This window comes from Leguminivora glycinivorella, chromosome 12, assembly GCF_023078275.1.
Source record: "Leguminivora glycinivorella isolate SPB_JAAS2020 chromosome 12, LegGlyc_1.1, whole genome shotgun sequence".
In the NCBI taxonomy this organism is placed as follows: Eukaryota; Metazoa; Arthropoda; class Insecta; order Lepidoptera; family Tortricidae; genus Leguminivora; species Leguminivora glycinivorella.
Window position 1 is genome coordinate 6,663,393 of NC_062982.1, and position 16,453 is coordinate 6,679,845.

The 16,453-nt window shown below is 39.1% G+C and overlaps 1 protein-coding gene across 1 annotated transcript; it reads right to left on the reverse strand.

The window, feature by feature from the left end:
• Positions 1 to 161: 161 nt before the first annotated feature.
• LOC125232235 (protein LSM14 homolog B-like) lies at positions 162 to 16,386 on the reverse strand. Its single transcript, XM_048137879.1, is given in 10 exon segments — positions 162 to 1,315; positions 2,126 to 2,301; positions 4,181 to 4,324; positions 4,910 to 5,082; positions 9,827 to 10,011; positions 10,591 to 10,723; positions 10,726 to 10,857; positions 13,471 to 13,577; positions 15,227 to 15,637; positions 16,151 to 16,386. Coding segments are annotated over 10 exon segments (1,590 nt in total). The 5' UTR covers positions 16,272 to 16,386; the 3' UTR covers positions 162 to 1,307.
• Between the last annotated feature and the right edge of the window lie 67 nt (positions 16,387 to 16,453).

Below are 16,453 nucleotides of genomic sequence, written 5' to 3' on the forward strand. Positions count from 1 at the left end.
ACAATTTCATGGAATTTAATACTCAATATTATTTAAGAGTTCTCAACATTTTTTTACAAATTTGTTGCTGAGATTTTTTGATTTGCAATAAAAAGAGAAAAGGTACAATTATTTTGTTTGATTTTACCCTGCTAAGTTTGGAACAATTTACAAAAACTATATTGAAGTTTGTAGTAAATGTATATTTCATATTAATACAATCACCAGGTACAGTTTTTGAGTTACAGATTTTTACAAATAGTTTAATAATGTTGATTGTCAACTTTTGCAAAATAATTTGTGAAGGACCAATTAACAAAATCACCAATGACCAGGAAATAAACTGTCCTTTCAACTTGATTTAATTGAGTATAAGAATCTGCGGTAAAACCTAGTTCAGCGTAACATGAGCGCCATCCGAACATTCACTATGTCTGGAGAGATGCGGCAGCCCGCGCCGCGGACAGCAGACCTACTATCACATTTTATTTACTCTATCACTAACAATAAAACAGTCAATAAAACACTAAGTCATCCAATTATTTTCATACATTTAGAGCTAATTTTACCATCGTCACGCAACTGGCAGATCTCTTTAATTTTAACCTTATCTTAATCTGTATCGACCGCAGACGCTTTGAGAATGGTAAAATTAAACCCTTCACAATTTTCTAACATGTTATCACTAACACATAAGTAGGGCTGCTGTATAGTCATTGCCGAGTTTTAAAAATTAGTGGAAGTGCAATGACCTTCGAAAACAATAAAACACATATTTATCTAAGTTTTACAACTTTAGGCACAAACTGCGCACAAACGAAGCTCGAGGAAAATATATATTTTAATTGGGCATGTTTTATAAATAAAGTCTTCAATTATACTATGTCGGCTTCAAAACTACATAGCCTCGATATAATGTACAGGAAGGCGTCACGGCCTCACGGACCCCTGCCGTGTCCGTCTCGGTGAGCTTGTGACACATGCAATTTGTTTATAGATGCCAATGCTTGCCCAATGTTCCACACGTATACTTACAACATACTGCGCCGCGCGCCTGGACAATTTGTTCGATCTCGCACGTACGGGAATTTCCTTCGACTCCTTCCATTATTGGATACAACACTATCACACCAAAGCAATGTCCTTCAACTTAATTCATTCCGATATAACTTCCCGCAGTAATCTCCTTTCTTTAACCTTTCTATCATTTTACATCTATAAAACACTTTAATCACCGACACACTTTTCCGTTACTTTTCCATTTGTGATTAGTCCTCGCGACAATAAATAAAGATTCGATATTCGATTCACTTTCAGCGTAGCTCCTCCTACTTGGCTGTGGACAAAAGAAGCATTGTTAATTAAGATATAAGGGAATTAAGGGATTTATTTGAAGGTAAATTCTATGAAGCAGATTTTAGTTCACATTTTGGTAGAAGTAATGTGTGCCATTTTAGATCAAAACCGTTCTTAACGTATTCTAGGCATTATACGCCTCGCTTAATGCCTTGAGTGAACGAGTAGCTTCGTTCAGCAATTTCCATCTAAGGTGACACTAGTCACAGAGTAATAACTTATAAATACTAACCACAAAATAAACATTTTGAAAAACCCTCGACGTAGTGGACCAATTTACACGAAACATGTCTAAGAACACTCCCGACGAATTCAGCTTTCAAACAAAAAAAAAACCTAAATCGATTCATCCGTTCGGGGGCTACGATGCCACAGACAGACACACACACAAACAGACAGACACGTCAAACTTATAACATCCCATCGTTTTAGCGTCGGGGGACAATTCAATGGAAACGCGCGCTCCGAGCACTGTCGCGCTCTCTCAGCTCTGCACCTGTTGAGCGTCCGTTTCGTGATCCTCTGGCAGTCTATCACAATAGCGCGTTTACGCGCGAGTGCATATATCTAAAGGACTAAGGGCCAGTTGCATCAACCACATTTGACAGACACATCATCGTCACGCAGCAGACTACTATGGAACTTCCCATACAATAAAATTTAAAGAACACTTTAACGATGACAGACGATTTGATGCAACCGGCCCTAAGTATGGATTCGTGCACGAGAACGCAAGCTAAGCTAGACCGCTCGCTAGAGGAGGAGATGGTAAAGTTAGATAGACACGTACCGGCGGCAGTGGTGGGCGCGGGCTGCGGCGGCTGCGCGGGCTGGTTGCGCGCGCGCGGCTGGTGGGTGGGCTGCTGGTGGTTCTGATGGTTCTGGTGGCTCTGGTGCGGCTGGTGGTTCTGGTGCGGTCGGCCGCGACCTCCGCGCATCGGTCGCCAGCTGGGGAAATACGACATGCTGCACGTTACTTATAGTCTACTGCTCCCCGCTATACCATGTTTATGAATAATTGCAATTTAATATTTAACCGTGGCATAAATCTGGAGTATTTGGATTAAAAATAACAGTTCGACATTATTTCTTCTTCCTAGTGAGGACGAGTTAAATTTCCAGTAGTACGAACTGTGAAACTGTTAACACTCTCAGGATTGGTAGTCATCTCGTACTAACTGTGCTGTCAAAATTGCCACCAACTTAGCTCAGTCGAACTCTTTGTGGCACAAAATTATAGGCTGACAAGTTTTTAGTTGACCCTCGCCACATTGCGGATTTTCAGCTGAACTAATTTCTTTTACTGGCAAGGATTACTATTTGACACCCAAAGAAGTAAATATTTTAAATTTTCTAACGATTTCATCGCAAATATGCCCAAAATAATATTTAAAAAAGTGAAAATAATTATTCTGAACGTGATAAATAACTTACAACAAAAAAAGATGAAGGATTTCACATAATTTCGATAACAATGTTCTGAAATTGGTTGTTGTCATGTCCGGTACCTGACAGTTTATAGTGAAGTTCTCCTGTATTGTTTAGAATTATTTATAGAAATAAGGAGACTGTTCCATAATGGTCACCAGTACAAAACAAGGTACCACGCAAAAAGAAAATTAACATCGACAACTCCAATTTAAGGCACAATATTCATTTTAGGATGTGCGGAAAGAAGTAGCGAGTCTTAAAACCTTGCTTATTAAATTTTGATTCTCGAAAACCATGTTTTAATTTTCTACAAATAACAAAAGATAACCAGTACACGCTGTCCCCATTACATATAAAGCACTGCTGCGACAGGCATGTAGAAACTGGAATAGGCTAGATTTGTAGATAAATAGTTGTTAGTTATGTTAGAAATAGGTTAATTATTATATTAGGAATTATTATTATTTTAAATCTGTACTCTATGAGCAATTGTGCTTGAAATAAATGCATTTTATTTTATTTTATTTATTATTTTTTTATTACATATGACGTCGCACATTATTGCCATATGAAAGCGGTTTGTAGCGACACTCTTTCAGGGTCAAATAAAATCTTGTCAGGCTATACCTTATTATTGAATGTTTCATCTGTAATTTTCATTAACCATTCGATAACCAGTATTAACAGCCTCTCGAATACGGTAAACATAGCGGTTTTATAGTTCTTTGCGAAATAACGCCATTTAGCGATAAGATAACTGTGATCTTGAACTAGAACTTCTATATATCTAATTATAACATTTATAACCTTGAAATAAGGTCATTAACTCCTATTTACATTGGAAAAAGATCCTAAGTAATTGTGGACTCATTTTTTATTATTATTATGAATGGGCTGGGCTTACTCTTGACCACAGACTAGCCAAAGGCAAAGACGTGGCATACGATGGAGTGAGCTCGCCCAGAAGATGCCTGTTCACCCTTGATTTGAAGGTCGCCGGGTTATATGAGTTATATGTTTCGTTATTTAGAGAAGAGATCCACATTCAGAAGTTTACAAGTCACTGGATGAAATTAATTTAAGACTTGTTCAGTAATTTATTGACAGGCCTATGCTTTGTTGACAGCGGACAGCGGAAGATATGGATACGTAAGTTAGCGACTGCTCGTTATCACAATTTGATATGATAGTAACGTTGGCCATCGAATGTGAAAACAAATGTGGTAGTTTGTTCTGTCACAGCCTTGACCTGAAATTTAGTGCCTGAAGCAAAAATGATGATGGTTAGTTCCCGCTTCACTGGATAGGATGTTGGCAGATTCTTGATTCGTCGGTTTGTTATGTCCTAAGTAAATCCAGCGAAACGGGAAGCTACCACCAAGCATGATGAAGTAGTAGCGGTCCGTGTACTCACGGCTGCACGTGCGGGTTGTGCGGGTTGTGGCGCCAGCCGCCGCGCCCGCGCCAGAGCCCGCGGCGCGCCATGGCGACGCCGAACGTCTCCGAGTTCAGCTTGCGCTCCGTGCGCCAGTCCGTCCGCTGGCTGCGCCCCTTTGATCTGCACGAAATAACACATAGGACCTCAGAAAAGGCTAATCGATATTTTTTCCAGACACAAAAAGAAAACAGGACTAAAATAAATTATCTTTAGAATATTATCTGCTACATATAACGATCCGCTACATAAAGAATAGCCACGCAAGGCTATTTGATCGATAAGACGTGCCTTCTATGTGAACTGAACCTTGACATCGCGCCTCGTGCCACGGCCGACGAAAATGCGTGAGCTGTCTCGGCGAATAAGGCCTATTCTGTGTGGATCAGTCTTATCCGCGCTTCACAAGAGATTTTGTGAAAGAAGCTTTTTATCTTATCATAGCCAGAGTACCTGTCATTAAAGCCTCCGCCACACATGAGCGATTTGAAAAAGTGACGTGAGCAGGGCGCGGCGCTGGCGGAATGCTCTCATCGCGCCCCGCTCACGCTACGCTCTCAAAACGCTCATGTGTGGCGGAGGCTTAACAACTTCAAGCTCGAAAGTTCCCGTATCATTGCCAGAGTCGTCTTTCTTGTCCAGATCACCAGACTAGGCTAGCTTAAATTGTAATTTAAGAACAAGCTGTTCCATAGTTCCGTATCTCACCTCTCAACAGCCTCACAGGAGATGTTGTCAAAGAAGCTCTTCGTCTTATCATAGCCGGAGTACCCGTCATCATCGACCTCTGGCTCGCCGGCTCCCGTCTCGTTGCCGGAGTCGTCCTTCTTGTCCAGCTCGCCTGCGAGCTCCTGCGGAACATTCGACGCGGATTGTAGGTCCTGATCGAGTGTATAAAATGGGTTTTAAAGTAACATAATTTTGAAAAAAAATTTACACTACAGAAACCAAAAGAAATAAACTGGAAGTTATTGCGTCTTAATTATTTTGTTAATAATAGATTCTTAAATAGTTCTTGAATATCTTATCACTTATAAAATATGATGTACAAAAAAAATCAGAAGCTAAGGAGTGTCAATAAAAAAATGTCTGGTAAGCAAGCACGCTTCCGGTTCCGGCCTTTGAAACGTAACGTCACTGTGCTGTCGCTCCGTAAATAAATAGCTAAAATAAATAGTTAAACACTAAAGTTCTCCCAAAAACATCATTCCAAGTGTTAATCAGAGTGTAATAAAGTGGTGAAAGTATCAGTTTAGGTGCAAATATTGAAATCTGCGAAGTTATAAGACGAAGAAAAGTGGTGCGATTTGTGAGGTTAAGTTTAACATAGACAAAACGGATGATCGAACTGTCAGTGACAAATAAGTGACATCTCGAGTGTTGCCAGTGATAAACGTAAAAATACCCCATTTCCACTGCGTTCCGTTTCACGCAAAAACATGGAAGCACAATTCGAATTATACTTTGCAAAACTGCAAAAGGAGTTAGAAAAACAAACCGATCTCCTAACTACGAGAATAACGAATACCATAGACGAAAAACTGAAACCTGTATTGGAAGAAAATAGTAAATTAAAAAAGAAAGTGGATCAATTAGAAAAGAAAATAGAATATATGGAGAATGAGAAGAAAAGCAATAATATAATAATACACGGGCTAAAAGAAGGGGAAAAAACCACAACAGACCTAATAAAATATGTGCAAGAAAAGTTTTTAACAGAATTAAACATATCCATCGAAGCTGCCGACATAAACAAAATTTATCGCATTGGAAAAAACAAGAAAGGAGAGAAGCCAAGACCAACGCTGCTATCTTTCGTGAGTGGTTGGAAGAAGCTAGAAGTACTGAGAAACAAAAGCAAGTCCAAGGAACTACAGCTCACGGAGGATTATTCCAAAGAAATTTTAGAAAAGAGGAAGGCTCTAATACCACAATTAATTGAGGAAAGGGAAAAAGGAAAAATAGCCTACATCAAATACGATAAATTGATAGTTCAAGAACATGAAAACACAAACACAAGAGACAGCAGAAAAAGGGAATTGTCAATTTCCCCGTCAACATCAAACACACAGACAAAAAAGCAACAAATTACTACCTCATCTAATAACCACAAAACAAACACGTACAATCTGTTTAGACCTAGATCTAACTCAAACTCTTCAGAACACATGAGGCAGCAACTGTCAGCAAAAGGACTGGAAGAATCAGCATAGCAACTAAATCAACCAACAACAACTAAATTAGGTCCCAACCCGGCTGGTCTCCGTGGGACGTCAGACCAACACCCTCCATCGAAAGGAAATAACCCAACTATATCCAAAGAACACAAACAAAAGTCAATCAAAAAAATTAACATATGCACATATAATGTAAGATCCCTTGCAACAACTACAAGGCTACTAGAATTAAACAACGCCATTAAAAAACTAAACTGGGATATCATAGGCCTAGCCGAAGTGAGAAAAATGGGAAGCGCCATAGAGGAATATAGTGACTACATCCTTTACTACATCGGTGAGACTAAAGGCCATCATGGCGTAGGATTTATTGTGAAGAAATTTTATAAAAACCAAATAACAAGCTTCATAGGCATATCTGAGAGGGTTGCCTTGCTAAAAATGAATTTCGAGAATGGACCACTGTCATTAATACAAGTATATGCTCCAACAGAAAGCGCAAACGAAGGAAAGATGAAGAAATTTTATCAGGATCTGGAAAAAGCACTCGAGATGGCAGACACTCACTTTTTAATCATGGGCGACTTCAATGCGAAAATTGGCCAACCGAGACCTCATGAGAAACCAATAATGGGCAGCTATGGGTATGGAGAACGAAACACAAGGGGCGAACGACTGATAGCATTCGCCCAGGCGAATAAACTGTCTATACTGAACACACATTTCAAAAAGAAAGAATCGAGAAAATGGACCTGGAGAGCCCCAAATAACAAAACTACAAATGAAATTGACTTCATACTTAGCCCAAATCCCGAACAAGCAACTAACCTAGAGGTCCTCAACAAAATAAATTTCCCATCAGACCATAGGATGCTGCGATGCTCCCTAAAAATGCAACAACCTAAAACTAGTAGACGTAACTTTACATGCCTAACAAACAAGCTGCAGACTGCTCAAGACAAAGAAAAATATATACAAAACTTAAAAACAAACATAAAAATTCTAGAAGCAACCATCGATAATGAGGAAAATATACAAACCATTAGCAACACATTAGAAGAAACAATATCAAAAAGTATGAATACAGATAAAATAAGTGATAATAGCAATAAAAGTAACAAAATTATTAGCGAACAAACACTCAAGTTAATAGAGAGAAGGACAGAGCTGCTAGCTACAAGAAATAGGACAAAAGAAATGAAGAAGGAACTCGGGGAACTCTTCAAGAAAACCAGCAGAGCACTCAGAGAAGACTACGAGGTCTACCGAAAATCAGTAGTAGAGAGAAATATGTCAAAATTCCGTAGCACCAAGAGAGCATACAAGGAACTCTCAACGTACAAAAACTGGATACAAGGACTAAACGATGAAGAGTACAAATCAAGAGATAGAAATTTTATAATAAAACATGCAACAGCTTTCTACTCCGAACTGTACAAACAACCGGAAGATACAACACAACAAGAACAAAATAACTCTGCCCAACAAGAAACACAGTTAACAACAGTAAATCCAATAGATGCAAAAGAAGTGATGGAACACATTAAAAGGCTAAAACCTGACAAGAGCCCGGGCCCAGATCAACTTACAAATGATGCCTTGAAAACTGGAGCTCCTATACTAGCAGAACCCTTAGCCAAGATTTTTAACAAAGTACTAGTAGAAGAAAAAGTTCCAACTCAATGGTGTCAATCCAACATCATACTGCTCTATAAAAAGGGAAACCCACTTGACATCGGCAACTACAGGCCCATCAGCCTACTTTCCTCAGTATACAAGCTTTTCTCGTCAATATTACTGAGCAGAATAGCACCAAGGATCGACAGAAACCAGCCTATTGAACAAGCCGGCTTCAGACCTCAATTCTCTACGATTGACCACATACATGCCACCGAACAAATTATAGAAAAATTCAAAGAGTTTAAAAGACCGCTGTATGTGGCGTTTGTAGACTACTCAAAAGCGTTCGACAGCTTAATACACACATCAATATGGAAAGCGCTGAATAGCAACAACATTAATGAGAAATATATTAACATCATCAAGAACATTTACTCCAACAGCGTCAGTAGAGTGAAACTGGAGAGACTAGGAGAGGAATTTAAAATTGCTAAAGGTGTCAGACAAGGGGACCCCCTCTCTCCAAAACTATTTATAGCGGTGCTGGAAGAAATATTTCAAAAACTTCAATGGGAAAAGAAAGGTATATGGATATCAAACAAAAAACTCACGCATTTGAGGTTTGCGGACGATGTCGTTCTATTTAGTGAAACAGCCAAGGGTATGGAAACAATGCTAACGAGCCTAAACGCAGAGAGTCAAAAAGTAGGCCTCCACATGAACGCGTCTAAAACAAAAATTTTAACTAACAGTCACAAAACATGTATAACTGTAGAAGGAAAAGCAATAGAATATGTGAACAACTATGTATACTTAGGAAAAATGATTTCATTTGACCCTAACAGCAACGAAAACGAGGTAGATAGGAGGATAAACATAGCTTGGAGAAAATACTGGTCACATAAAGAAATCCTAAAAGGAAATTACAGTTTAAAAATAAAGAAAATAGTCATGGATTCCTGCATACTACCCAGTTTGACATATGGATGCCAGACATGGGTTTTCACCGAGAAAGTACGAGGAAAAATCTTATCTTGCCAACATGGGATGGAGAGAAGCCTTTTAAACCTAAAAAGAATAAATAAAGTCAGAAACACTGTTATTAGATCACAAACAAAGGTAACAGACGCACTGCAGTATAGCTTAAGGCAAAAATGGAGATGGGCCGGACATTTGGCAAGGTACAAAGATAATAGGTGGACTGTTCTGGCAACCAAATGGAAAGGTCCTCTTGGAAAAAGAAACAGAGGGAAACAAAGAAAAAGATGGAATGATGACATCATAGAAACCGCAGGAAATAATTGGGAGCATATTGCGGAAAACAAAAACAAATGGAAGAAGATGGAGGAGGCTTTTACCCTCAAGGGATCACACATCAATATATAATAAACAAAAATAATATAACAAAATAAATATGGGATGTGTGAGAACAAAGCTAAATAATAATAATAATAAGCATGCTCCATTCTCAGATTGTATTAACATTGAGAAAATATTTACTTTTACCCAATTAAAGCAAAAGTAGGAGAATAAGCGACACTACCATGAAACCTTGGTAATTAATCAAAATCAACCGCCAACCACCGTTTTAGCATCATCATCAGAGAGAGTTCCTCTAACTCGATGTTGGCCTGCTCATTCGTAGTTATTCTTATTGTCGAACTTGAGGGTGTTCTTGCTGAGCACAACTGCTTCCAGGGTCAATAAATCCAAAGAGTTTCTTAGAGGTGTCAGTTGCCAGGATGCCTGGTGAGATCGAAGAAACTCGACGTCCCACAGGACAGTCATATAGATTGAGCAGATATATAATATTGATAAAGAATCTCACCTCCGGCTTAGCATCATCAGAGATCTTGGTCTTGGCGAGCTGCGTGCGAAGCTCCTCGAACTCGGTGTTGGCCTGCTCGAAGTCGTAGTCGTTGTCGAACTTGAGCGGGTTCTTGCTGCGCGGCACGAAGCCGCGCCCCGTGCCGCGCGAGCGGCCGCGCCAGCCGCCGCGCCCGTAGCCGCCGCCTATAAGAGGGAACGTGTTAGTACCATGAAAAAAGACAGCAGTGGGGAAGAGACTTGCCTCTATTTTTAGGTCGTTTCACAAAACGAAACAGCTCGAGAGGCACTTGTGGTTCTTGTTCACTCCTGAGAGTCCCGAGTCGAACTGCTTGAAGTTTATTTATTGACTCGCAGAACCACAGACGGCAAGAAACGGTATGGGCATTACAGGCTATCAAATCGACATCATTAGCTGGGTCCACAGTGGCCGCACGAGAACTATTTTGAACAGGCGACCGAGGCCGCCGTCTTGCCGTACAAATATGCGTTTGCGAGGCTCGCGTGCGGGCCGAGCAAGGGCGATTTCCTCTCGAGGCGTGCGGCCAGTGTGGACCCGGCTATTGACGAGTCTTTTATTTTGGGCTTATGAAGATTTTACTTTTAATTAATTTTTAGATTCTTCATCAGTAACTTTAAGAAAGCTCTCCAATTATCAATGTTTAAACGAAGATGAACAAACTGAAGGAGCCAAAGAAACATCCTGTTAATTTCATGTATAATCAATATAATCATTGATTAAAATATTTAAAATCAACTACCTACCTCCAAACTGTCCTTGCTGATGATGATGCTGATTTTGCTGGTGGTGCTGATTCTGCTGGTGCTGATTTTGCTGGTGATGTTGGTTCTGGTGCTGGTTTGCTGGTGGTTCTGCGCCTGCTGCGGGTGGGCGGGCGCGGGCGCGCCGCCGCTGGGGTAGCGCTGCCGGTTGCGCGAGGAGGTGCGGTTGCGGGGTTGCTGCTGCTGCTTGGGGTTGCTGCCGCGGCGGCTGTCACGCTGCTGACCCGACCCGCTCGCGATCGAACCCGCCTGCGCAACAAATACGAAATATAGAAGGCAGTTTTTGATCTCGAGACTTGAGAGCAATCTGACCGAGCGTCGGCGTCTAGTGACAGTAGTGACTTGTTCGAGCGTTAGGGCGGACGCTAGGGATAACAAGATGACAACGCTCTAAAGACGCTATTTGTAGAGGGGGTCTAAAATTTCCAGCCCAGAATTGAAGAACTTAGAAATTAATTTTGAACATCATTTCCACGGCGATATTTCACCTGCTCGAGAGGTTATAACACTTATAACCGGATATCTGTATAAAACCTAAACAACTAGTGAAAACATAGAACTTTGAACTAGTAATAATTGAGAAAGTATACATAAATTCTGAGATATCTTAAGCAAAAAATTATTGGTGTATCAATAAAATTCAATAAACGCAAACACAATCCTACAACTGTATCCATTTGATGACCTAAGACATTCTTAGATAATTGTGTGAACCTTTTCACTATCCACGTAATAGTGTAAACAATAGAAAAAAATAGAAAAAATAGAAATAATTTATTATGAATAACATAAGTGTACATTGGTTTTTCTTAAAGACTAAGAATTTTAACAATAGGTCTGAACACTTTGTATCTAATGAGTAAAACAATGCCTGTCACTATTATCACCATAGCTAGAATCAAGTAGAATCATAGAATCATACCAATTTGACCGCCCTATCGGTAACATGTTGTTTAGTTAACCAGGCAGCGCTATCAAAATCGCTGTCTTTGTGCTTTGTGGAGATGCACATCACCACCAAAACTGATGGCGGCAGATATGCACATAGCCCGTGAGCATGCAGGCGAGCATTCTACCACTGAACTCTATCTACATCTGTGCACAACGTTACCATAAACAAAATACTGAGTTTACTGGTGATACTGTAGGCCTAGCACATGATGGCCGCGAGAGTATGTCGCCGCGAGATAGATGACACGTCTTCTTCTAACTGTATAAATGACATAAGGACGGGTAGTCTATCTCGCGGCGACATACTCTCGCGGCAATCATGTGCTAACCCTGCTGCTGTCCATAAAACTGACAACAGACCGAAAAGTATGTTTTAGTTTAGGCGCATTTATGTTAAAATACAATTCTAATAACATAAGAATTTGTAAAAAATCTAATTGGATTTATATGATAAAAATAGAGTAGAAGAGTTAAGTATGAAGTTAGGATGTAATATGGCCAAAAACTTAATTTAGATTTCCCAGGACGGAGTTTGAAAATTGAAAACATCCATTAATTTTATAAACAAATCAATTTTTTTTAGACGCATGGGTTGCCAGACCTGTTAACAATCGCCTTAATATAATCATTCCTGTTTGCAAACCCAAATATTATGTATCTATACACTGTGTTTCGACTAACACTAAAAATGAATTGAGTTTGTTTAGAATCGAGATAGAATAGATTGAGCTATATCTTGATGGGGGTAATATTTTTATTTAAATTAGAATTTATTTTTTAAGGCCCATTTATTGTATTATTTTTGGCTAATTACAACCTTGTCATTTTGAATTTTAGTTTCTCCGTGTTGTAACACGCTTTTTTTGAAGGCGGTTTTATTTTTTGTTAAAAAGTTAATTTATTTGTTGATTTTTAGTGGTTCCTAGTGATATTATATGTATCAGTCCGAATATGTGTACAGTAGTGAAAGAATTATCCTTTAAGTCTAACCGTTGAGGAGTTGACCTTCCATCATCAAGCTCAGCCACATAAAATTATTAGTTTATCAGGCGTAAATACTGGTGTACCTTTGAAAAATACACTAAGAACATTACATGTGCCTATAACATTTGAAGAGTTCCCTCAATTTCTACATGATCCCATCATCAGACCCCGACTTAGCTGTGCCAATGGGACCATCTGGTATACCCCGATCAAAAAAAAAATTTTGAAAATCGGTCCACGATCCTCGGAGATATCGAGTAACGTACAAAAAAAAAAACATTCAGTCGAATTGAGAACCTCCTCCTTTTTTGAAGTCGGTTAATTAATTGAGTAGAAGAGCTAAAAGTCGAAGTAGAGATGTTATTTGGCCAGAAAATTAAAATTCAATTTGAAAAAAATGACACCTTAATTAACGATAATTAAAAATGAATATTCTAGATGGGTTTCGAAAGGTTAACAAAAAATAAAAATGAGTTTGTCTGAGGTTTTGAGTGAAACAAGAAGAATATTATGTATCTATATGTATATAGATACATAGACACAACAGCTCCAGTAATTTAATCTTCAGGAAATTGGATCTTTCATGGCTCATTTTACAAAGTTGTTTCACACAAAGACAGTGTTGTAGAGGCATGATACTATGAATAAGTAACTAAGTAACAACACTTCTTTAAAAATCACATTCAATGTATAAGATTTTTTAAAATTAAAAACATATGTTCACACAACATTAATACTTTTGTAGAGAACCATAAGTACAAAACCATAAGGATTACTATTTTTTTTTTTAATTATAATTATACATAGAAAATTAAAAGTACAATCAATGAAAATTAAAATACTGATTTTTAAATAAAAACAATAAAACAAAGAAATACTGGCAGACATTTAAAACCTATATTTTACAAAGTGAAATTGTGCATTTACCTGAGTGCCTTGATCAGCCGTGGGGCTCTTCCTATGCCCAATGGCCGGAGTGCCCGATCTCGAAGCATTCTGCTGAGATCCTCCTCCAATAAGGTCAAGCATGGAACCTAAAAATAGAAACAGAATAATTCATGATCTACTAAATTCTGAGGCTGTGAAGACTGATGTTTGGAAATTGTAAGCAGCTTTCTCTTTTGCTCCAATTGAAGCATAATAGGCCTGAGTGCACACTGGGAGGAGTTTGGAGGGCAGGGCATTGGGGCGGGCTCACTTGCGTCCAACCTATGCAGCGTCACAGTATAATAAAGAGTACTATCGTACAGTATGGCCACTCGCGCTCCCCGCTGAAAGTACCGCCCACCCCCTCTCGGTTACCTCACAGTTACCGTCTGTCAAAAACACGAACAGTCGACCTGTCATATTTCACTCATACAAGCATAGTACGCGTTCACCTACACGAGCTAAGACTGTGTGCTAGGAATGCGCCTCTTTCAATATATTTGATCGCCAGTGTCCGAGTGTGGCAGCATGGACTCAGGACACTTATACAGTCAACCAATGGGAACCCTAGGTCACTGTACAACTATGTCACAGTGACGTTATAAATCAGATTGTAAGAAATTTCTTACTGCTTGTCATTTTGACATGGTTGTAAAGCGGCCTAGGGTTCCAATTGGTTGACCAAACTTCAATTTTGACATGCACGCCGCACGCTCAATATTAGTGTGCAATTAGGGCTTACCCTGATGTTAAAGATGCCTGCAATTTGCAAGCTTTGGTGTATACAGTAGATGCTATATAATTAATAAATAGAAAGCAAGGATGTAATGGAACTAAGCCTAATTCAGACAAGCAACAGACCAAGTAATATGCATCTTGCGATTTTCGATTAAGGTTAGTTTTAACCCTTTGATTGCCACAACTAATGTACCAAAACCAGTTCAGAGGTGTTTTAGCAAAAATGTGTACCTGGTGACTACCAGCTATATGTTATTCTGTAAGCTGCAAAAATATGTGACATGATCTTATGGCTCTACAAATAATCCTGTCAGATACTTTTAACATGTTATTGCAGGTATTAAAAAGTACTTACAATCCATATGTTCTTAACATTAACATACCTTTATATTGATATGGAAAATGTCTATTTTAGAATAATTATTGAAGGTCCCATTAATTACATAGTAAAGAAAATTTTAATTCAAATTAGAATGCAACAGGAGACCTCTTTATGGCCACTGGTTAAAAAAAAAACAGAATAATTAAATACTAAAAAAAAACACAATTTTTTTTGATAAAACACTATTATGATGTGGCATTGGCATTGATGCCCCAATATTAGTGACATTCAAAGGGTCAATGAACTAGTTAGTCAGGTCATTTAGATTTTAGTTCTTAGTTAGAAGCACTAATTTTAAAAACAAATATAACACCAGGCACCCAGTAGTAAAATTACTCTAGTAACTAAGTGGATGTTAGTAGCAGAAAAATTAAGAATTACTTGTGAGTAAAGTTATTAAGTAATTATTACTGTTAGTTAACATGTGGGTAGACAAATATAATGGTGGATGGCATTAATTACTAAGTAGTTAAGCTAAGTAATACATGAGCATGCATATCATGATTAGTTTTATTAATGTTAGTTCCAAAGCAGACACTTTACACAGAGATAGTTCAAAGTATCTGCTTGAGAAATGACAAAAATCGCAATGTAGCATCTGTGAAAGCGGTGGCTTGAAAAGAATCTTTTGAAAACCTTGGTCTTTCACTTGGTTGTGGTGGACCACTCCTGATCCAATAGGAGCGGTCATGGGCATGTGCTGCGGGGGCAGCTCCACAGACGTCTGCGGAGACAACTCACTCGTCTTGTTGAGTGAAGCGTGCACACTCCCTGGGAAACCAGCCATGGGGTGGTACTGCGGATACTGGGTCTGGCCGATGACCGGGTGGTTGAACTGCTGCGGGAACTGGCCCGGAGCGGCGCCGCCGCCCAGCGACGGCGGCACCGACATCTGCATGATGGCCGGGTCATTGGGTAGAGGGGGAACATTGTTCAGAACTCTGATATCCTTGATGTCCGTGCCCCGGAAAAGGATGTAGTCATACACCTGGCTCTGAGGAGCGACTGGGAATTGCGTCTCTCTATCCTCAGTCCCGAAGGATCGCACTGAAAGAGTCAGTAATTAGTTAGATGCAGGTGCACTAAAAAACAAATTTATAAAAAAGGTTTTTCGTGTTTCAGTTCATTGTTAGCAATTCAGAAAGTTAAATAAGAAAGGGACCAAGGAACAAAGGAAAGTAGTTGTTTATGAGGGAACTAACAGCATTATCAACGTCATCAAAGCCAAGCCGCGGTCACTAAACTTAACATTTTCGAGATGAGGGTAGAGTTAACTATATTTGCCACGTTATAAGGCAATGAATCGGCATTTCTTTGTGGGAAAATGCTATTAAATGCTGTAATTTTTAATTTTGCAGTTTGCCAATAAACAACGATAAGCTTCTAAAATAATAAAGGAGGGAAAAGATATAGGAGCTGTCCGGAGGACTACACAAAAGGTTGGACAATAAATTACATCATCAATATACTAGAAATACAATTGGAAAGTGATTACGAGACAAAAAAAAGGAAAATGCTATAAAGTGTAATACGACAACAGAATCCATTTGTCAAACTTACCACTAGCCAAAGCGATGGTACATTCCTGAGGATCGACGGTGAAAAGTCGGCCTTCGTAACGTATGTCGGCTTTAGATATTAGGCTTATTTTGGAGCCCAATTCAGGCATACCAGAACTCATAATGTCACTTTGTAAATTAACCTCCGATGACAAAGATTTTCAATGATTTCGTCAACCATGAAATAGCAGCCACCGAACAAAATGACTGACGGTGACGGACGAAAAGATGGCAACAACTAGCGGCGTTTACAAACAGCTGAGGTAAATACCTATTTTATAACAGGCAACACCAAGACATAACG